The 21,125-nt window shown below is 36.0% G+C and overlaps 11 protein-coding genes across 11 annotated transcripts; 4 read left to right on the forward strand and 7 right to left on the reverse strand. All coding sequences in view use genetic code 12, as the record gives it.

The window, feature by feature from the left end:
- Positions 1-714: 714 nt before the first annotated feature.
- Positions 715-1,710, reverse strand: CORT_0C04550 (hypothetical protein; the record flags this gene model as incomplete). Its single annotated transcript, XM_003868685.1, has 1 exon — positions 715-1,710. One exon carries the CDS (start codon positions 1,708-1,710, stop codon positions 715-717), a length of 996 nt encoding a protein of 331 aa, XP_003868733.1.
- A 676-nt stretch (positions 1,711-2,386) lies between these two features.
- On the reverse strand, positions 2,387-2,710 carry CORT_0C04560 (hypothetical protein; the record flags this gene model as incomplete). Its single annotated transcript, XM_003868686.1, has 1 exon — positions 2,387-2,710. One exon carries the CDS (start codon positions 2,708-2,710, stop codon positions 2,387-2,389), a length of 324 nt encoding a protein of 107 aa, XP_003868734.1.
- Positions 2,711-4,207: 1,497 nt separating this feature from the next.
- On the forward strand, positions 4,208-5,308 carry CORT_0C04570 (hypothetical protein; the record flags this gene model as incomplete). Its single annotated transcript, XM_003868687.1, has 1 exon — positions 4,208-5,308. One exon carries the CDS (start codon positions 4,208-4,210, stop codon positions 5,306-5,308), a length of 1,101 nt encoding a protein of 366 aa, XP_003868735.1.
- Positions 5,309-5,656: 348 nt separating this feature from the next.
- On the reverse strand, positions 5,657-6,655 carry CORT_0C04580 (Tum1 protein; the record flags this gene model as incomplete). The annotated part of the gene is made up of 1 exon (XM_003868688.1): positions 5,657-6,655. One exon carries the CDS (start codon positions 6,653-6,655, stop codon positions 5,657-5,659), a length of 999 nt encoding a protein of 332 aa, XP_003868736.1.
- Positions 6,656-7,391: 736 nt separating this feature from the next.
- Positions 7,392-8,078, forward strand: CORT_0C04590 (hypothetical protein; the record flags this gene model as incomplete). Its single annotated transcript, XM_003868689.1, has 1 exon — positions 7,392-8,078. One exon carries the CDS (start codon positions 7,392-7,394, stop codon positions 8,076-8,078), a length of 687 nt encoding a protein of 228 aa, XP_003868737.1.
- A 4,086-nt stretch (positions 8,079-12,164) lies between these two features.
- On the forward strand, positions 12,165-13,730 carry CORT_0C04600 (Mit1 protein; the record flags this gene model as incomplete). Its single annotated transcript, XM_003868690.1, has 1 exon — positions 12,165-13,730. The coding sequence occupies one exon, from the start codon at positions 12,165-12,167 to the stop codon at positions 13,728-13,730; it is 1,566 nt and encodes a 521-aa protein (XP_003868738.1).
- Positions 13,731-13,838: 108 nt separating this feature from the next.
- CORT_0C04610 (hypothetical protein) lies at positions 13,839-14,828 on the reverse strand (the record flags this gene model as incomplete). Its single annotated transcript, XM_003868691.1, has 1 exon — positions 13,839-14,828. One exon carries the CDS (start codon positions 14,826-14,828, stop codon positions 13,839-13,841), a length of 990 nt encoding a protein of 329 aa, XP_003868739.1.
- Positions 14,829-15,111: 283 nt separating this feature from the next.
- CORT_0C04620 (Slp2 protein) lies at positions 15,112-16,287 on the forward strand (the record flags this gene model as incomplete). The annotated part of the gene is made up of 1 exon (XM_003868692.1): positions 15,112-16,287. One exon carries the CDS (start codon positions 15,112-15,114, stop codon positions 16,285-16,287), a length of 1,176 nt encoding a protein of 391 aa, XP_003868740.1.
- A 71-nt stretch (positions 16,288-16,358) lies between these two features.
- Positions 16,359-17,429, reverse strand: CORT_0C04630 (hypothetical protein; the record flags this gene model as incomplete). Its single annotated transcript, XM_003868693.1, has 1 exon — positions 16,359-17,429. One exon carries the CDS (start codon positions 17,427-17,429, stop codon positions 16,359-16,361), a length of 1,071 nt encoding a protein of 356 aa, XP_003868741.1.
- A 591-nt stretch (positions 17,430-18,020) lies between these two features.
- CORT_0C04640 (hypothetical protein) lies at positions 18,021-18,566 on the reverse strand (the record flags this gene model as incomplete). Its single annotated transcript, XM_003868694.1, has 1 exon — positions 18,021-18,566. The coding sequence occupies one exon, from the start codon at positions 18,564-18,566 to the stop codon at positions 18,021-18,023; it is 546 nt and encodes a 181-aa protein (XP_003868742.1).
- A 312-nt stretch (positions 18,567-18,878) lies between these two features.
- CORT_0C04650 (Ccc1 manganese transporter) lies at positions 18,879-19,829 on the reverse strand (the record flags this gene model as incomplete). The annotated part of the gene is made up of 1 exon (XM_003868695.1): positions 18,879-19,829. One exon carries the CDS (start codon positions 19,827-19,829, stop codon positions 18,879-18,881), a length of 951 nt encoding a protein of 316 aa, XP_003868743.1.
- Between the last annotated feature and the right edge of the window lie 1,296 nt (positions 19,830-21,125).

Below are 21,125 nucleotides of genomic sequence, written 5' to 3' on the forward strand. Positions count from 1 at the left end.
TGAATCAATCACCTTTCCTAAAATGGAATAAATCAAAACAAACAATTTGTACCAAGAGGTAATTCCAGAACCAATTTCAAAACTCATCTCATACTACACAACATACAAAGATACTATAACGACACTCTATCTTGAAGAATAGGAAAAACATCAACGAGTTAATTCTGTTGGTCCTACTACATACTTAAAATATACGAGCCTGTGAATACAATGGAATTAAACTCAAACATCGCCGTAAAACTTTTTTAAGCAAATGACTGCTTAAAGTCACACATCTCTCTACCACAAAGCCTTCGGATTAATATAGAAGAAAGCCCATAAAGCCTACGTCTCGTTTGTGTAGAGATGTACTACGCCCCTCCCCTCCACCTTTTTCAAGTGGAGGAGATTCGGGTCACGCTCAGCCTCTTCTCTCGCGCGAAGAGGTTCTGCAGTACAAACGCGTAGTTTGAGGTGCTCTCACCTTTTTTTTTTGTTTTTCCCTCGCCTGGTTTGGACCGAGCCGAGTCTCATTCAAACACCGAAAGGGGGTATCGATAATGCAAGAACACAAACTGATGCAATCAAATTTGCAACTAAAGATACGAAATCTATTGTCTATCTCGCAGAACTACACTTTCACATTAAATATGTTTTGATTTATGCCTTTTCTTCTATATAAACTCCTTCTACAACGCACTTCAATATAAAAGCGTCCTCCTTGACATTCTTCGCCTATAAGTTAGCTCCACCACCTGGAGGTCCAAAATTACCAAATGAAGACCCACCACTACCTCCAAAACTACCACGGCCACTGGTTCCAGGACCTCTAAAATTCAGAGGTAACCCACGACCTAGATTATCTAAATTGTCTTCTGAATATGGATCGTCATATCTAGCGCCTGGTGGAACACCTCTTCTTCCACCAACACCTTGATGTTGACCTACTCCTTGACCAAATATTGGATGGTCTGGCGTTGGATGCATACCACCTCCCTGTGGAGCTTGTAGTGGATCTATGTATCCTCGTAATGTAGGATTAGAAGGAATACCAGGTGGATTCAAATCATCACCACCAATCGGAGGATAATGTGTCGACTGTCCTAATGTATCCCTAATTGGTGGTCCTTTATCTTTGATTTGATATTCATCTTCAAAATCAGGCATATCATCAGGCTTTTTAGCAAATGGGACATTATCTGATGCAACAGCAGATGGATTACCACCAGCAAATGTAGGATTAGTTGGATGATAAGGAACTTCAGGAGTTGGTGATCTAGCAGCATTACTTTCAGTATCAGTATGCTGTTCCTCAACTATAGGTCCTTCTTTCTCTTGTTTATTTGGATGAGCAAAAATAGAGCTAACTTTTTCATTATCAATGATATATCTAAACTTGGTATTGAATTTCTCAACAAGCTCCTTAGGTAAACCATCCGATTCATTGTTAATGGGGAATTTAATTTCGTCCAAATCAAACCATTCCCAATTAATCAATGCATTATCTAATCTACCATCAAGATTTAATAAATTTATCAATGATTGAACATTACTTATTTCAGTAATACTAACAATAAGAAACTTCTCATCTTTATAATATATTTCTGACTGATTTAATTTTGGTTCTTTGGTAGTTTCAATTAACTTGAATTCTTGTGAACTGGGGTAAATTGATTCAACATATTTAGTTACCAAATAAACAGTTAGTTGGAAATAGTTTTCAATTGCCATTGCTGAAAAGGGTGATGTAAATCCAAAGATGTGTAACAAGAAGAACGGGATAAAAAGTTGTCTGATTTAAATATAGTTTGCTATAAAGTTGTGGCATGGGATGGTGTGTTATACAATAATAGGACGTGTCTTGTATGCAGTACGAATGATAGAATGTATTAGAATTAAATTTGTGGAAAGTGAATGTGTGCGCAACTGAATAGAATGATCATTATGATTTTTTGTGACACGGAATTCCTTTATTGTCGCATTGTAGCTTTTAAGACATACTATTGAACCAACCAAAAGCATTCAATTAATCTTTCAAAAAAGTATGTAAGATTGACTAGTAGATCCACACTTTATGTGTCGCAGTGTTCTGGGCTCTCTCTTAGCCATAATAATTTTCTTTTCAAGAATGGGCATCACATAAGGCAAAGTGGTGCTAAGACAAGATTAATTTTGTAAGTACCCCAAGGACCCTTTCTTTGACCTCGGTTAAAGTAACAGTTCTATTTACAATACTCACTACTAGCGGCAGATCTTACATATCCTTTATAATGATATAGCTGACCAATTATGCTAAAAGCAAAAGGTATCAAAGTATCAAGATGGATGTTTCAGAGAAAAAGTCAAACGATTGTGGCATCGGATCTTAGTACCGGGTCAATCGGAATACAAGTAGCCATCTTCAATTTCATATCAATATACCTTCTATGAAATTGATCGTCATATGCACATAGTGCAATTTAATTTCGTCCAAATCAAACCATTCCCAATTAATCAATGCATTATCTAATCTACCATCAAGATTTAATAAATTTATCAATGATTGAACATTACTTATTTCAGTAATACTAACAATAAGAAACTTCTCATCTTTATAATATATTTCTGACTGATTTAATTTTGGTTCTTTGGTAGTTTCAATTAACTTGAATTCTTGTGAACTGGGGTAAATTGATTCAACATATTTAGTTACCAAATAAACAGTTAGTTGGAAATAGTTTTCAATTGCCATTGCTGAAAAGGGTGATGTAAATCCAAAGATGTGTAACAAGAAGAACGGGATAAAAAGTTGTCTGATTTAAATATAGTTTGCTATAAAGTTGTGGCATGGGATGGTGTGTTATACAATAATAGGACGTGTCTTGTATGCAGTACGAATGATAGAATGTATTAGAATTAAATTTGTGGAAAGTGAATGTGTGCGCAACTGAATAGAATGATCATTATGATTTTTTGTGACACGGAATTCCTTTATTGTCGCATTGTAGCTTTTAAGACATACTATTGAACCAACCAAAAGCATTCAATTAATCTTTCAAAAAAGTATGTAAGATTGACTAGTAGATCCACACTTTATGTGTCGCAGTGTTCTGGGCTCTCTCTTAGCCATAATAATTTTCTTTTCAAGAATGGGCATCACATAAGGCAAAGTGGTGCTAAGACAAGATTAATTTTGTAAGTACCCCAAGGACCCTTTCTTTGACCTCGGTTAAAGTAACAGTTCTATTTACAATACTCACTACTAGCGGCAGATCTTACATATCCTTTATAATGATATAGCTGACCAATTATGCTAAAAGCAAAAGGTATCAAAGTATCAAGATGGATGTTTCAGAGAAAAAGTCAAACGATTGTGGCATCGGATCTTAGTACCGGGTCAATCGGAATACAAGTAGCCATCTTCAATTTCATATCAATATACCTTCTATGAAATTGATCGTCATATGCACATAGTGCTTCTGTTAGTTATGATTATGCTAACTTTTCAACTTTTAGACGCGTATACGATCTACTCTTCGGAATTAGATTGGTTAGATAAGAGGTATAATGAAGCCAACACCACAGTAATAGCTCATAACCACACTTTGTTCTCTCTTCGTCACCCTTGTCTTCTAGATCATATATTACCTTTTTCTTACATGTGATTGTCTTTACCCTCTAAGTTAAGGGTCAATTAAGAGGGAGCTTTGAAGAAATCTACTTACCATTATGTAAATTTATCCTCCTTCTATCACCCACTCTTCAGAATTACTTATTTTCCTTCGGTAGATGTGCATTGAGGTGTATTGAGGTGTATTTGTCAGTATATAATTCGGTCTGTTTGTTATAAAGTTTCGAGTGTTGAGTGTTGAGTGCTGAAAAAAAGCCAACACAACATACAGCAGAATATTCGATAAGCACAAATTATATACAGTAATAGTTACGTTACGGGTTCATTCCATATATATCAACCAATTGACCCTGAATAGTCAATGTATCTATATATGAATGTACTAAAAGTTTACTCATCTTCCTAATCTTACATACTAAATCCTTTTACCAAAAAATTGATTTATACACACACGCACACACTCATACAAATCTCTCCCTTTTTTCCTGTTCTGTTGTTCATACAATTTCAATTTTTTTTTCTTCTCTCAATTTCAAAAGCAAACTTAAACTTGAGGCACCACTTGTACAGCATTATTACAATTCACAAAATACTCAAACAACACACTACTCATCCATCATGACTACTACTGTTCCTATAATTTACTCATTTCCCGAGTTTCTTGGAGTTGCAGAAGCAGTTGCGGATTTAATCATTTCATCACAGAATCAGACTTTATACAACACTACTGATCTAAAACAAATTGCCTTGATTAAAGCAGGCCAAGTAAAACGTCCATCAGTTAACAAAACAAACAGTTCACTTTCAATTATCAATCAGAGTGGTAATGGTAATGGAAATAATGGCTTAAATGGCAATGGCAATGGATCTACTGGAAGTAGCGGTGCCACACTAAGTGTCAGTGCTAGTAATACTCAATCCACATCCAATTTAAACCCTGATACCCTATCAGCATCATCAACAAATTTGGCTGCCAACAACAAGATCAAAAAGGAGAAAAAAATTTTGAAAAAGCAAGAAATTAGGTTCAAGATTGCTATCAGTGGAGGTTCATTAATCAAGATCTTAAATCAAGGTTTATTAACTAGACAAGAATTTATTGAATGGGATAAGTGGGACATTTATTTTGCTGATGAAAGATTAGTACCGTTTGATAGCCCTGATTCCAATTATGGACAAGCTAAATTGGAAATTTTTGATCATATAAAAGGAGATAAACAACCACGAATTTTCCATATTGATGAATCTTTAATTGATGATCCCCAAGAAGCTGCTGACGATTATGAGAAACAATTGATACAACAGTTTGCCAAAAAGGATTCAGTTAAATTACCCATGTTTGATTTATTATTATTGGGATGTGCTCCAGACGGTCATATTGCTTCATTGTTTCCTAATCATGGTGAAAGCTTGAGAGAAAAATTAGCTTGGTGTATACCTGTGTCCAATGCACCACTGGGTCCATCAAATAGAATTACTTTATCAATACCTGTTATATGTCATGCAGCAAGAGTTGCATTTGTTGTTGAAGGTTTGACGAAAGCTCCAATTATCAAGACAATTATGGAAAGACCGGAAAAGGGGTTACCTAGTTCAATTGTTAATGAAGGGGCAGCTGGTAGAGTAAGTTGGTTTGTTGATGATGCTGCATTGAATGATTTATATGATATTACCAAAAAGAAGTATAAATATTTATCAATCCCAGAACCAAATCATTGAAAGGGGGAAGCAAAGAGAAAGCGGGAGAATAATGACTGTGGTCGATGAGTCATCGCAACTACTAGCATCCTACTTACTTATTTTCAACAACATTCACACACAATACCTGAATCACTAAATTCACATCTAGAGGAACACGAGGGCATTTAACATGTCTCTTTCTACATTTCCTACTTCATTGATTGATGCTTGTTATCACCGTTTTATAACCTACCTGTCATTATATAAATACTTCTCATGTTATATAAGTTTCTTTAGGTTTTGTTTATCTGCACAATTATTATTTCAAATGAAGATTATACACCACAGAGTAGTCAACATCTACTTTCCATGAACCGTGCTTTTCCTTCATACATCTTTGACTATATATTTATCAGGTGCTCTCATTGCCCACTCAGTCCATGATCCATCATATAATTTAACTGGTACTTTTACCTTAACAATATTTTCCAATGCTAATTTCAATATACATGCAGTAACCCCAGTTCCACACATGACAATTACTCCATCTGGGTAATACTCATTTTGACCCAACTTTTCCAAATCAATTCCCAATTCATTAGTTAATACGGATTCTATTTCAGATCGGGTCTTGTATTCATTATTTGCATCAGCATTGAGTAACTTTGTAAACGGCAAGTTCTTAGCAGTGGGGATATGACCTGAACTTAAACCCGGCCGTGGTTCAGGCGCAGCACCAGTGAATCTTTCTGGTGATCTAGCGTCAAGAATCAAGTAGTTTGTAATATCATTGTTTTCAATGTGAGTTACTAATTCTTCGTATTCGATTACTTCTCGATCATATATCTCTTCATACGGATGAGGCAGATGGACTTCATTCACTTCTCCAGCGACATCAACATCACCATTATCTTTTCCATCCAAAGCAAGCTTAACATCTTGCCCTCCTTTTTCTTCTTTTGGGAAATCAAATTTCAAATAATTGGGATAGTTATCCAACAAATAAATTTTACCATGCCCAGCCAACTTCAAAGTAAATGCAACTCTAGGAGCCGAGAAATTTCCCACACGATCAAACACAACTAAATTATCCAGTGGATGAATACCCAATTCCAGAAATGCTTCATTCATAATCAGTTGAGTTGGTAACATGTGTGGGTAGGGGGAGTCTCTACTCCATTTATCTACGTCAAAAAACTTGGCTGTGGGTGGCAAGTGGGTATCCTTTTGGAATTCAGCATAGGCATTGCGTGAGTTATTGGGCATGAACCAGGTGGCATCGACGGGGATTGTTCGGTATGGGGAGGAACTTGTAGTAGTTGCTTTTTGTAAGGTTCGGAATGTTGATGGTTTGATTATGGAGATAAACTTGGGTGGGGATGACATGATTGTTTAGTAATGTATCAAAGTGGCTTCAATTGGGTTTTTAATTGTGGGGGTTTGGACCTTCAGTTGAGACTAATGTAGGCAATTGAGGTTGGGTTCAACCGGCGATTGATTAATTGGCTTTGGGTAGAGATGATTAGGCGATTTTGAGATGGGCCTCTTTCGGTTTAATGAAGCGGTGGTTTTCGATTGAGAGAAGGAAATTGCCGATTTTCGAAAAATGTTGAAATATTTTGTGTGCGGAATATTTTGCGCTCCATGTACGATCTTCTATCACCCTTTACTTCACATATGATGTACAATGATGATTAATGGATATAGTAGTATCAAAACTTCTCATTCAAAAAGGTATACTAAGGATTACGTATTTATGGATGGTTCTAGTTAACACCCAAAGATTTTACGTTATATTTGGCGACTATTGAGTCTACTCTTTAAATAGGCTTTTAGAGTTGACGAAAACGTATTTCTGATAAAGTTCAATTCAACAATTTGGCTACAACTACACCTGACTCTTTGTATCTAGCAACAGTTCCAAGCTTTGATCTGTCTGTTTTCGCCCTCTTCAAAAGACGGAGTTATTTGGTCAAGGGTCGTGTATTTTGCCCTCACTCCTGGCCGCCACACTTTTTTTAGCTCCTTAGGAGAAATATCATTCAGCAAGTTTCTATTCCACTTTACTTTCTCGACTACACAAACCTACCATAGCTACATTACATATTTAGACAGATCAATCATGAGTTTGTTTGTATTAGGATCCACTGGATTAGTCGGGGGCTTTGTTGTTCAAAATGCGCTCAAATCCAAAGATTGGAGCAAGATAACCACACTTACTAGACGTAAACCACAATTTGCCACTCCTGAAGCTGAATCGAGATTGGACCCCATTGTTGAAGCTGATTCATCCAAATGGTCGGATATCATCAAAGACATCAAATCAGCGCCATACGCTTATATTTCATCATTTGGAACCACTAGAGCAGCAGCTGGATCCGCTGAAAAATTCAAAGCCATTGATTACGGAATTAATTACGAAGCAGCAAAACTGGCTAAAGATATAGGAGTCAAGACAATAGTCTTGGTTTCTGCAATTGGAGCCAACGCAAATTCACCATTCTTGTATTTTCAAACAAAAGGTAAATTAGAAGACGATATAATTGCCTTGGGTTTTGATCATACAATTATTTTGAGACCAGGTCAATTGAATGGCGATCGAGGTAAAGAAAGAAATGAATTGCCTCATAAGATAGCTACTTATTTACAAAGTTTACCTGGGGTGTCATGGTTGCTTAAGTCCATTGATGCTAAAGATGTTGGTAAAATTGCTGTTGATTTTGCTGAAAAGGCACAAAGAGGTGAGGTGAAGGAGAAAGTTAAGATTGTAGGTGGTGGTGAATTAATAGAGTTGGCTTCAAAGTTGTAACTAGAACACGAGTGAGAGAGGTGTGAGTGGGAGGCAGCAAGGGGTTGTGCTTTTTTCCGGATAATTTGGCCAGTTTCATCACTTGAATTGGTTTCTTTTTAATAGTTTATATTAATTGATTTTTTTCTTCGAAGAATGTATTTCGAACCGCATTTATTCCTTTCCGTAAGGGACCTTAGAAACGGATCGGTTTTCAGTGGTGGATGGGCTTGTGTAATCGGATCAATTGACACTCCGTCCGCATCTACACTCCGATTAGAACTCCTATACACAGTTAATCTAGAGATAACAACCCAAACAGTGTAAACTTTAAAACGGTTTTAAAAGATCATAAAATATCTTCATTTATTTTGGATTTCAGGATAATGTAATAATTCGGGAGATGGAAAAGATTCCGTCGCAACTACTGTCCGCTTTTTGTTGATGTACCATTATTTTTTAATCCTTTAATTCCGAAACAAGAAACACAAAATCAAGGAAATCAAACGCGAAAATAATTTTCATTTTGATGCACACGACAACAAACATTGATGAAATGAAATAAACAAATATAGTCGTATATCAGATCGTTTGCAGTTACTAATGAAGCTAACGCAATAGTTACAAAAACAGAAAAGCACATGCTTTTCAAGTAGTTGCTCATTAGTTGATATAGAGTGTGATTGAAATATTGCTCTCAATAGCAATTTGATGTGTTCTAATTAATGCAGGAGCAAGGACGAAGAGGGTCTGAAAATGAAGCAAAAGGCTAGTTTCAACCCGTTTGGTGTAACATACGCAAATAATTTTTCACGACAAAGTAGTGGTAGAAGCATAGCTTTGGTGGGTTCATCTTTTGATGACAACTTACTTGAAAAAAAAAAAATCGTTTTTGTTGACTCTGTCTTTGTCATTCCGAATAGTTTGATTTTGCGAATGATTTACCAGATTTCGAGATTGTGTTAAAACGTAGAGTTAGTAAATCTGTTTTATTTTGTGCTGTATGATCTGCCAAACAAAGCGGTTGAGCATAGGGAACGTTTAGCCGTCACTGTTGTGGAGGACTTTCGTGTATACGAGTCGTAGTTGAAATGCAAATTAATGGCAGCTTTGCAAAGTACTTGGCTCACTAAGGTTCTGTCATTATGGTAGCGAGGAAATCTTTGAGATTTTGATATTTGGGGGTGTAAAACAAAATATGTTAAGTAGAATTATATGCAGTACACCAAGTTTGTGTTATGATACAACGGTATGAAATCAAAATAGGGGTAAGCACTATGAAAAGAAGAAAAAAAAGGTACATTGCCAAAGAGCTTGGCAAATTCACCATTGGTGGAAAAGTGATTGCTAAAGCAATAGTGATGAAGCCGTGATACCAAGAAGCACTGTAGGGTGTGACGTATGACAAGAATTAGCCGTGTCATTGAACTAGGTCATATTCTGTTGATTGAGCCATATGGCAAAAGAACTCTAAAGACTCCCCTCAGTTGCTGGTAAGGTTTACGAAGAGGGCAAGGATGAAATTACAAAAAGAGTGAAATAATAATGAATGAAGGCAAAAAGTTATGTCATCAACCAAACATAGGAATGACCATTTTAGTAAATAGTAAATGATTGGAAACGTTGAACTATGTTTTAAGAAGATGAAAGCAAAAATGATGATGATGCTCTCAGAGGCAAAGTGCATAATTTATAAGAGATGATGATGTTTTGCAGTTTAGGGTTATGTATGCATATTATTTGTTTTCAATTTCACAAATGAAAACCAGCCATTTTTTCGCTTATCTCCTTAATCTCTCACTCATTCAATTTCAATTTCAATTGCGATGATTTGATTTAAATTGGATTAAATTGAATTGGACTGAACTGGAACAAACTGAAATTTCAAGGAGGTTATGACACTTCCATTACTGAGCACTGGTTGGTTGAAATTAATATTTGGTTTCGTCATTGGTGTGAAGTAAATACTTTTGTAACTTTTCAAATTTTAAGTGGAGATAAGGAGGGGAGACGAGATGTTTGTGTTGAGTGTTGGGCGTTGATGGGTCGTGTATAATAGCCACATATATTACAAAGACGTAAATAGAGGAGCACAGCCTTGAATTTTTTTCTTCCTTTTTTTTTGCACTGTAAGTTAAAAATTTCTTTTCTTTTATTACGTATATTGTGAAACACAAAAGAATATCAATGTCTTGTCGTTATATCCGGAGTATTCCTTTGTCATTGGTTTGTGTAATTATTACTACTGTTGAGCTGGTGATTTATAGTGACTTACATGGCATACCAATATGAGAAGTGTATTTCAAAGTGGTTTGGCTGGTGATGTCTTTTGCGGTCTGCGTGGTGCTGCGTTAGGGCTGACCGTTTCAGTGGATGATGTAGAATACAAAAGCACCATCATTATACTCCAATTTCAACTTCATTTTACTTCTATGCATTGTGGTTACATCATTCAATACATCAAAAAGGGGATAGGGGAGGACAATTAAGAAATTTAATTAGTTTCTTATTTAATTTTAAGACATCAACAAAAAGAATAACAACGACAATAAAAGCAAGAAAAGCTTATCAGACTTTTACAACACTAAAGAAAATTACATATTTACCCATATACATGTATAGATATTACATTATGTCACTTTATATGCTATACATTAATATTTCCCTTTCAGTCCAATAGCAGTTGATAAATCGAGGTTTACGTATTCATATATGATCCCATCACCAAGGTCCGGTGATATCTTAATCGCTTCTTTTCTTACGAGTGGTCTGTTGCTTGAATATTTCGTTTATTGTGGTTGATGTTTGTGATATGTTTACATTTGTATAACAATAGAAAACCAGCACGTATGTAATACTTGGGTGTGGCACGGGTCAATCATTCATTCAGTGATTATTGTTCCATTACATAATCGCTTCGACTTATTATTCCTTCTTTCTTTGTATGTATGTATGTCTCTGATGTTTTAGACAATTGTAACATTGTATTGTTGTATGTAATGTATCATTACTTAAACAAAACACGACTTCATACATTGTGCTCTATTACAACACGCTTTTTTGTATGTTGTAGTACTGTATACAAGCAAGGGCAATGTCTACTATATGCAGTACACACACAATAAACAATAAACAACAAACAACAATCTCATTTCATAATTGTTACTTTTATTTTTATTTTTATTTATTTTATAATTGCCTGTGCATGAGTGTAGTGGTGTAATGGGTGATATTTTATATTTAACAATTGTAAATCCATACTTTTCAATCTGACAACCAAAAATTTACATATATAGCATAGACCAACTAAGAAACAGAGGTAACTAACCCAACTCAACTTCCTAGAATAACAAACAGTGTCTCACTTTGTTCCTTCAACTCTGTCACATACCAAGCATTTGCACACACGCAGGGGAAAAAACATACAGATCACATATATCCCCAGGGCAATCAAGTAATAAGATAAGAATTTTGGCAGCACATTTCCAGTCCTTTCCTTCAAATCTGTCAACTTTTTTCTAAGCAAGTCAGTGGTATATCACATATCAAAGGTGACGTTTAGCTACTGCTTAGCATCTACATCCATTTTGCACGAGTACACGACTAGGAGTAGATCATTCACTCCACATACACATAGCTACTCAGCCTCCACTACATACAAACCTCCTTCCTAAGCTCAATTGAGATTTTAACTACCTCACCATCGGGTCTACTGGTACACTAAATCTTTGATCAAGCACTACCAGATCTCAATATCAACTATCTATCTACAATTTTTTTGCTGTATCCCGTCAGTACCAAGATATACGAACAGAAGCAAAGAAGAGAAAAAAAAAAGTACAACAACAATAAGTTAATTTTTACACAATTGCAAGAATTAAGAAATTGCTTCAAACTACAACAACAACTACTACTACAACGAGATTTAATTTTTTTTCTTGTTTTCCATAGAAGTGAATCGCTAACTTTCAATTCACTACTTCCCACCCTTACTCAGATAAAGCTACTCCATTATCAGCTTTATCAGTCATTTCATATTTGCATTATTAAACTTAGTCATATTGCTACTATAAGCTAACAATCCCTTTCCTCCCCCCGCATTCCATCATGAGAAAAGAGTTGAAATACATCATCTACGCACATGTCATTCTTGTAATATACCTTCTATATCTATCATTTGATTTACTCACACTATTACATGATGATACTTTTGCTGATGCATTAATCGATTATGAGTTAAATTCCCAAAAATTGGATAAACCGGCATTAATACCGAAGATTATTCATCAAACTTATAAAAATGAAAATATACCTGAAATTTGGAAACCGGGTCAACAAGCATGTATCGATTTACATGAAGATTATCAATATATCTTGTGGACTGATGAAATGGCACGAGAGTTTATTAGTGAAGAATTTCCTTGGTTTTTGGAAACTTGGGATAACTATCCATACAATATTCAAAGAGCTGATGCTATAAGATATTTTGCATTATATCATTATGGAGGTATTTATATTGATTTGGATGATGGATGTGAACGTCGTTTGGATCCATTATTGACAGTACCAGCCTTTGTCAGGAAAACGATACCAACTGGTATTTCCAACGATGTGATGGGAAGTGTGCCTAATCATCCATTTTTCCTCAAGGCAATGGAATCGTTACATAAATATCAACGTAATTGGTTAGTTCCATACATTACCATTATGATATCAACAGGACCACTATTTTTATCAGTCATTTGGAAACAATATAAACGTTGGGGTATACCTGAAGCTGGTAAGGTACGGGTATTGATGCCTCAAAATTACAAGGGTTATCAATATTCGTTTTTCGCCATTGCCCCTGGTTCCTCGTGGCACATGAGTGATGCCAATTTCATCAAGAGTTTAGCCAACCATTTAGTATTGGCAGTTATTGGTGGGTTCTGTATTGCCCTTGCAATTTTAGCAGTGGAATATCTTTTCTATTCATTCATTATTTCTAGTTTCTTTAAAAAGTGTACTGCCAAGGTGGGAAATTTCATTCTTGGTGGGGTTACAGGAGTTTTACGTTTTTTCAATTTGGATAAATTTGTTGATTCTCATTTTAAGGGATATAGCTTTTTATCCACTTCACCGATTGGTAATGATGATGAAGAATCTCAATTGAGTGAGGTCAAACCTAAAAAGGGGATCAGTTTGAAAAATTTTATCAAAAACTCCAACATAAAACGTCGTACAAGAAAAGATTCCAATATTCCAATTGAAATTGATATACTTGAGAAATTGGCTGATGACCCAACAACAATTGTTATCACTAATGATCCAGTACAAGCTTCGGTAGCGAAATGTGTCAACAACAGGAACAACAACAACACCAGAACAACATCCTCAATAAGAACAACCACAACTACAGATAAAAATAAATTGGAGGTTGTTGAAACTTTGCAAAAAATCAATTCCTCCGAGGAGAGTGAATTTGATAATGAAGAAGATCTGGGTAATGATTCAACTTTCGTTAATGAATTCGAAACTGATGCTGAATATTTACAAGCATATTCTGATTTAAACACCGATGCTGAAGCTGATATTGATACTGATGATTCAAATGAATATACAAGTAATAGAAAAAAAGATCACCTGCAAAAGAGTCGAGGTGATGTATTTAATGGTAATGATGATATTGTATAAATATATAAATTGTAATGAAATTTTATAAAGATCAATTGAAGAAATGTAGATGCAGTAGAAGTACTTTTGTTTGTATATATATTCTACAAACTGTATAAAGAAGTATCTTCACCTACTTGCACTTGATTCCAACATCTTGAAATTCTCTCTTTTATATCTCATTTCTTCATGTTGTTTAATTTCAGTCTTGATCAATTGAGTCAATTCATCAACAATTTTCATTGATTCAAAACATAAATCCAACAATTGTTGAGCATCGATGGGGACACCGCCATTTTTACTCAATTGAATAACCTCCCTATTCTTATTCAATGTAATCGTTAAACTACCTTGTCGTAAACTTTCTTCCAATGCATCAGCATCAAACAAACAAATTTCTTCGTCATTATCGGGACCGTCTTGATACACACCAGTATCATCATTAGCTCCAGTAGCTCCAGTAGCCCCTCCTCCCTTGATGTTCATTTCTTGTGATGATAAATTATAAAATGAAAATGTAAGACAAATAGGCACATGTAAAATGCTTAGACTAACTGGTTGTCGTTCATTTTCATCATGTACCACAATCTCATCTCCATTGATTGAGATGTCCGGTTTACGAAAATGCAACAAGCTCAACATTGTTGCAAAACATCCCACATCAATTAAATTTCCATCATAATTCCAAAAATTTAAATCCACGACTAATTCCCAAACTTTATCACCAGCAATAATACACAAACTTTCCAAATCAACGGCATTTGACCGACGAATTGCTTTCTCCAAAATTCGTGATACCAATGTTTCATCTTGTTGTTGTGCCCGCGTCGTATCGAATTTTAAACTTGCTTGAGGTGAAATTTCGCTATTTATGGTGAAGATTCCTTCAAATGGTCTATCGGGGTACGGTTTCACAATTTGTGCCGTGACTCGTACACTTAGCTTTGTTTTACCCCAACTTACTTCGACGTAGCCATATTCCGTAGGGGATAAATATATGGATATTGGTCGATGAGCTAGGAATGGTCGGTTTGTAGGTGGGTTTAATCGTAAATTATTTTGAAGTGCATAGTGAAGGAAGTTGCGTTGGTTGGTTGTTATTTCTGCTGTACGTGACATAGAGAGGCCAGGCGAGTATACTTCTGGTTGATGTAAAATGAGTAGGTTGGGTCGTAGTTGTTGTTGCAACTAGATCTTTTCAAGCGATGAACTATGAAAGAGTTTTTTGAGAAATACCATGTGGTAGCGCACTTTGGAGTAATCCTTCACAAGACAGATGACGACGTCATAGCACTTGCTCCCTCTATCCATAGAGAAGATTCGTGCAGTTTACAACACTCCAATCCCCATTGGCCTCCTGGTTCTTGGTGTTGACAAGTGTTGTACACCACTGTCGCTTTTAATGTCGTGTCCGGTATTTATATTCTGCGACAATGGCAATACCCAGTGGCCAATTTTTTTCATTGCGTGTGACAAGATTTGTCATTTTCCCCCTCAAACCTACACCCCTACACCTCAAATGTTGACTAAATCCACTATATTACGGTCCCAAGTGGCTCGGACATTAACTAAATCACAAAATGCTATCACTAAATCAACTTCAACCCAATATCGAGGTTTTACCTCCATGTCACAGTTGATGGCTCCACCATCGGCAACTTCAGCTTCACTCAATTTCTTTCAAAACAAATCATTACCTGCCAACACAGTAGTCAAGTTTGTTCCTCAACAACAAGCATGGATTGTTGAAAGAATGGGTAAATTTCATCGTATATTACCACCAGGTTTGGCTATCTTGATTCCATTATTAGACCGAATCACCTATGTTCAATCATTGAAGGAATCAGCCATTGAAATCCCAACTCAAAGTGCCATTACATCAGATAATGTATCATTAGAGCTAGATGGTGTCCTTTATGTCAAAGTTGTTGATCCATATAAAGCCAGTTATGGAGTTGAAGATTTCCAATTTGCCATTAGTCAATTGGCTCAAACGACAATGAGATCAGAAATTGGTAATTTGACATTAGATGCAGTTTTAAAAGAACGTCAACAATTAAACACAAATATCAATAAAGTCATCAACGAAGCTGCCATGAATTGGGGTGTTGAATGTTTACGTTATGAAATTAGAGATATTCATCCACCACAAAATGTAATCGAGGCCATGCATCGTCAAGTTAGCGCTGAGCGTAGCAAGCGTGCTGAAATTTTGGAATCTGAAGGTAATAGACAAAGTAAGATAAATATAAGTGAAGGTGAAAAACAAAGTATAATCTTACAATCAGAAGCTGAAAAACAAGAACAAATTAATTTGGCATTGGGTGAAGCCGAACAAATTAAATTGAAAGCTGAAGCTACTGCTATTGGTATTAAGCGCATTGCTCAAGCTATTAAGGAAACTCCTGGTGGTGAATCAGCAGTTAATTTACAAGTTGCTCAAGAGTATATTAAAGAGTTTGGTAAATTGGCTAAAGAATCAAACACTGTGGTTATACCTTCGAATGTTGGTGATATTTCCAGCTTTATGGCTCAAGGGTTGTCCATTTATAAGAACTTGAATAAGGAAGGGAAGTAGAGGAAAAGATATTATTCTGTCTATAGTCAGTGTTGCACGTGTATATATAATGAAACAGCTCGTCTTACATTTTATGCTTTTTTGAAGAATCCATCAAGAGCTCCTTTCCCAACTGCAACTTTCTTGACCGGTTTCTTTTTACCATTCTTTTTCGCAGCTACTGATGCTTTGGTGGTGTTTGCAGTCGTCGTAATCACTTCATTCATATTTGCTTCAACAACTTCCAAGTTTTTCTGCTTTTGTTCCAAGTTGGTTAAATAATCGTCAACTTGAGTAAAATTGTAATCAAAATGGGAAATGAGTTTTGGTTTTATGATGGGGACATACGAATCACATATATAGTCAATTGCATAAAGTAAGGCCATTTGATTAGTTAGCTCGTGCTGGGTTTCATTTTGAACATTTGACGGATCATCAGTCCCGGTTGGATCATGTAGTTCCTTCTTGATTTTGCTCACTATGCTATTTGTTGTTTTTCTATTATCATCCAGATGAAGTATCCATTGTTTTAATGCTAGTACTTTTGAATTCACCCATGCAATACTCTTGTCGGGAGAATACTTATAAAATCGATCCCCAATATCTTCATTCCCCTCTTTTAGGTCCTTTTCTTCACTACCCCCTTCAGCTATCGATTCACAGATGTTAGCTAAACTTTTCATAAACACAGCACGAGGTATATCATAAACCCAATCATGACCTAATTCCAAACTCAGTAAAGTATCTCTAATATCATCCAATGTATGAAATCGACTAAATTTATCACCATGCTTTTCAAATATAGTAGCTAACAAGTATGTGAAGTTGTAAGGAGATGTAACTATAGTATGACATGATTGTAATACGGCGCCTTGAGGAGCACCATCTGTGCTGGACTCTTCGTTGGTCTCTATAGATTCAGGTATGGGTTCAAATATGAATGATTTCACAGCATCGCCCAATTTCAACTTAGAATTGGAGTTATCACCTTTGATCACGTTTAGCTCATATATTTCGGAGTCCTGTATCAAATATGATTTCGTTGGTGTCGATGCGGCGGATGACAATGTTACAGGTAGGTTTATTATTTTGTACTCCCTAGACAGTTCAACAGTGCTTGATCGAGGAAGTATTATCACCTGACTATCCCTATCTACTTGCATGATTTCAGGCGGTTCTTCTTCTATTCTATGGCTTTAGATCGTGGTGAATTCGTGGATTGGAATATTTTGAAAAAACGCCTAGACGCGTTTTGGGCGCTTCCCGATGGACCCAAGAACTTTGTTGCAAAACAAACATTTTTGCAACTCTCCTATCCAATGCGGATACAGTGTTGGAGGTGTAGTTAGGCATAATGTGCCTTTCTTTGTGCTGCTTCATTAACTACTGCTTGCAACCTGTAACACTGGGTCTGATGAACAACGAGCGACACGAAAGAATATAGTTGCATTCAATACGAAGCTGCCCTCGCTAGCAGACGATCAATAGGAGTCTTTCTCATACATCATATCTCACGTCTGAAAGAACTGGTATGTCCAACATTGATGGTATCCGTCGGATTGGGAGAGTCTGACAGCGAACCAAGTTCTGTAATCATTTGGTTCTGTTCTACCATAAAAGAGAGTATATATACAGATAGAACCCATTGCACAATTACAAGAAATGTGTATGATTACCTCGCGCAAATAACTCCACTAAATCAGTTCGAAATGATTTAAAATGTTTATTAGCGCACTAAATACCTTCAGTTCAGCTTAGAACTCCCCTTTAGCTTCGATTTCCTCTCTAAACTCCTCCTTTGCATATCTCAATCCACAGTATCCACAAGTGTTAGCTTGAGCCTTATCCAAATTGATGAAAATCTTTGGATGTCCTTGCAAAGTACTACCTCTATTACCATCACAAACAGCAATATTTCCCTCTTCTGGTTTCAAATACCTGATAGGTTCTTTAGCAATCAATTCAATAGCAGCATAAGGTCTTGGTTGTTCAGCCAAATCCTTTTGAGTGAAACGATATGGGTATTTACTTATGACATCTATTCTTGCTTGTTGTGATTGCGTCCAAGTGGTATTTCTATTAGGTGCCGGTTTAGCATATACATTGTTTTGCAAATCTTTCAAGTTTAATTGTGATGATTCAGGTCTAGCTACTGAAGTTGATGATTCTTCTTCTTGAGGGGTGGATGTGGAAGTTTTGGTTGGTGTAGATTCTTGAGTGGTAGGTGGTGCGGTTGAAGTATAGTTGAATCGCACAAACCTGAGTGTTGTTGGTGTTATTCTATTGCTTATTCTCAACATTATTGAATTATACAACGGGGATATGTAGTTTTTCGAACGAATTGTATTGAATCTTGTTGCCTATATCTCCGTTTTCAAGCTCTTTATTTTTCAAGAGGTGTGCTGCTTTTTTTTTCTAAGCAGATTTTCTCTCACATTCATTGGCTTAATTTTGTAAGCTTTACAAGAGCTACCAATTCCTTTGCAACACCGAACAGCTGACATCTTCAGATCGAAAGTAAAGTTGTAGCATTTGCTTCATTCGCTAGGTAATTCATTAGAGGTATTACATATTCCTTCCCTCTATATCCTATTTTATCTCATATTAATAAATCAGCTATCTATAAGGTACACAAGTCCCCAAGCGGCGCCAGCAGCAACTGAACCAACAGCGACCATTTGGAGGCCCTCGGCAACCTTTTTGTGATTCCCACAGTCATCGCCCAATGATATGGAGGTTTTAATGAAACCAAATATAAACAATGTTATCAACATAACAATTACTGAGACCAATAAACCAGTTTTGACGACATTGGTAAAGAAGTATGGTAGAAGGGGTACAAATCCACCAAGAAAATATGCTGATCCTATAGTAACAGCTGATGTGAATTCTCTTCCTTCAGCTGGTTCTTCTAAACCTCTACCAAATCTGATGATGAAGTCAATTAAATTCTTAGGCTTTGAGTCCAAATCTTTTAAAAAGCTTATAATTGTTTGTTCACTTGCACCTAGTTCAAACATGATCTCGGCAGCATCTTGATTGACTGTTTCTGGCTTCTTGAAGAAGCTTAATTTTTCCTTTTTGACTTGTGAATTATAATATTCACTTTCTGATTTGGCAGCCAAGAAACCACCTAAACCCATAGATATAGCACCTGATACCAACTCGGCCATACCACCAGTAATGACCAATTTCGAGTCTCCTAAAGAGGATAAACCAGCAGTTAAAGCAAACGGCACCGTTAAACCATCACTTAGACCAATGATTATATCAGACATGACTCTGGGGTCAAACCTATTAAAAAAATTCGTCAACACACCCGTGTTTGCTTCTTCTTCCTCTTTGTTTGCTGATGACGATGCAATTGAAGCTGCTGCGTGTATCACTGCTTCTTCTCTTGCTATTTCAGCGGCCCTGTCGTTACCGTTGGTATTATTATCTGTTGAACCATATGGTAGGCTATTGTTGTCCAAGAGTCTGTTTGCTCTGTCAAGCTCTTCATCTGATGCATTCTTCTTGTTTAATACGCTTGTAACACCGTTCTTCAATGCTACTAATGACATGATTCTGTGGATAAGCTATATATGTGATGGCGAGTAGTTGAAAAATGTTCGTTGTTGAAAGATTTAGTTATTTGTGAAGATTGTATCGCTAGTCCAACTGGTATAAGGAAGTAGCTGAAAAGAAAAGATCAGTAATGATGACGAAAAGGAAATTGAAATGAATTGTTTGAAGTTGATCTTTTTTTTTATATATATACAATATAATTATATTGTATTTTTTTATGAAGTAACGGTATTCTATTCTTTTATCAAGAAAAAAAATATATATACAGTGAGGAGTTTTTGTAAGACAGAACTCATCACAAAGTAATAATAACCCAATAACACAGTGCTAATACTACTACTACTTCTGCTGCTGCTACTACAACAATTATCACTTGTATTGTGATTTCACAGGAATTAGTAATAATATCATTGTAGGTAGAGGTTTTACAAAATGCCTTCACTGTTGAAGGAGCTTTTATTTCTTTTGGCTCCCCATTCATCGCTCCATGTAGACGACATAAAATACTTACACTTGGGTCATTGCCATATCGCAAGGACGTTCTATCTAGCCCTTCATTAGTTACATGGTTCTTCTAGACTTTCAGGTGCTGTGTTGGTACATCGTTTGTGCTCCTTTTGCATCCATCAAATGAATGGCACTAAAGCAAGGTGATTACGTAATAAACGCAATTTGAATAAAGTTAAATGTAAGGAAGAGAATAAAAAAGAAATTAAATTCTTTGTTGCTTACAAATTGAACACTTTTGATTGGTCGAGGAAACCGTATATAATATTGTACAGTAAAGCTTCTACCACAATTATTTACACAAATATAACCCGACAGTACCTGTTTACGAATTACGCGTAAGCTTGCATTTGTGACTTATACTCAGAAGGTTTTCATGAATTTTGAGGGCGGATGCTGAACATCAACGTTCTCGGATAAGTGTTGCCGAAACTCGGCAATGCAATTACACAAGGCAATCACGCATCATCTAAGAACACCCTTTTGTTCAGAAAGGGTGAAGCTTGACATTTCCACTAATGCTGACGCTGATTGATTGAGAGGGACCTTGTAAATGCCAACTTTGTAGAAGAATAAAAGAAATTATTTTACCGGCATGTAAAGACCAGAGGACAATCTTGAATCTATTAATGGATTTGCAGCTGTTGTGAATATGGCATCATGAGCAACGCTTTACCTGCTCTCAAAATTCTATGTTGCTTCGTTTTTTGTATATCAACCTACCATTTGAAGGTCAATAATGCAAATGTTCGATCAATGTTAAAACCTAATTAGCTATAACTTTG

The sequence above is a fragment of the Candida orthopsilosis genome, assembly GCF_000315875.1.
Source record: "Candida orthopsilosis Co 90-125, chromosome 3 draft sequence".
Classification (NCBI taxonomy): Eukaryota; Fungi; Ascomycota; class Pichiomycetes; order Serinales; family Debaryomycetaceae; genus Lodderomyces; species Lodderomyces orthopsilosis.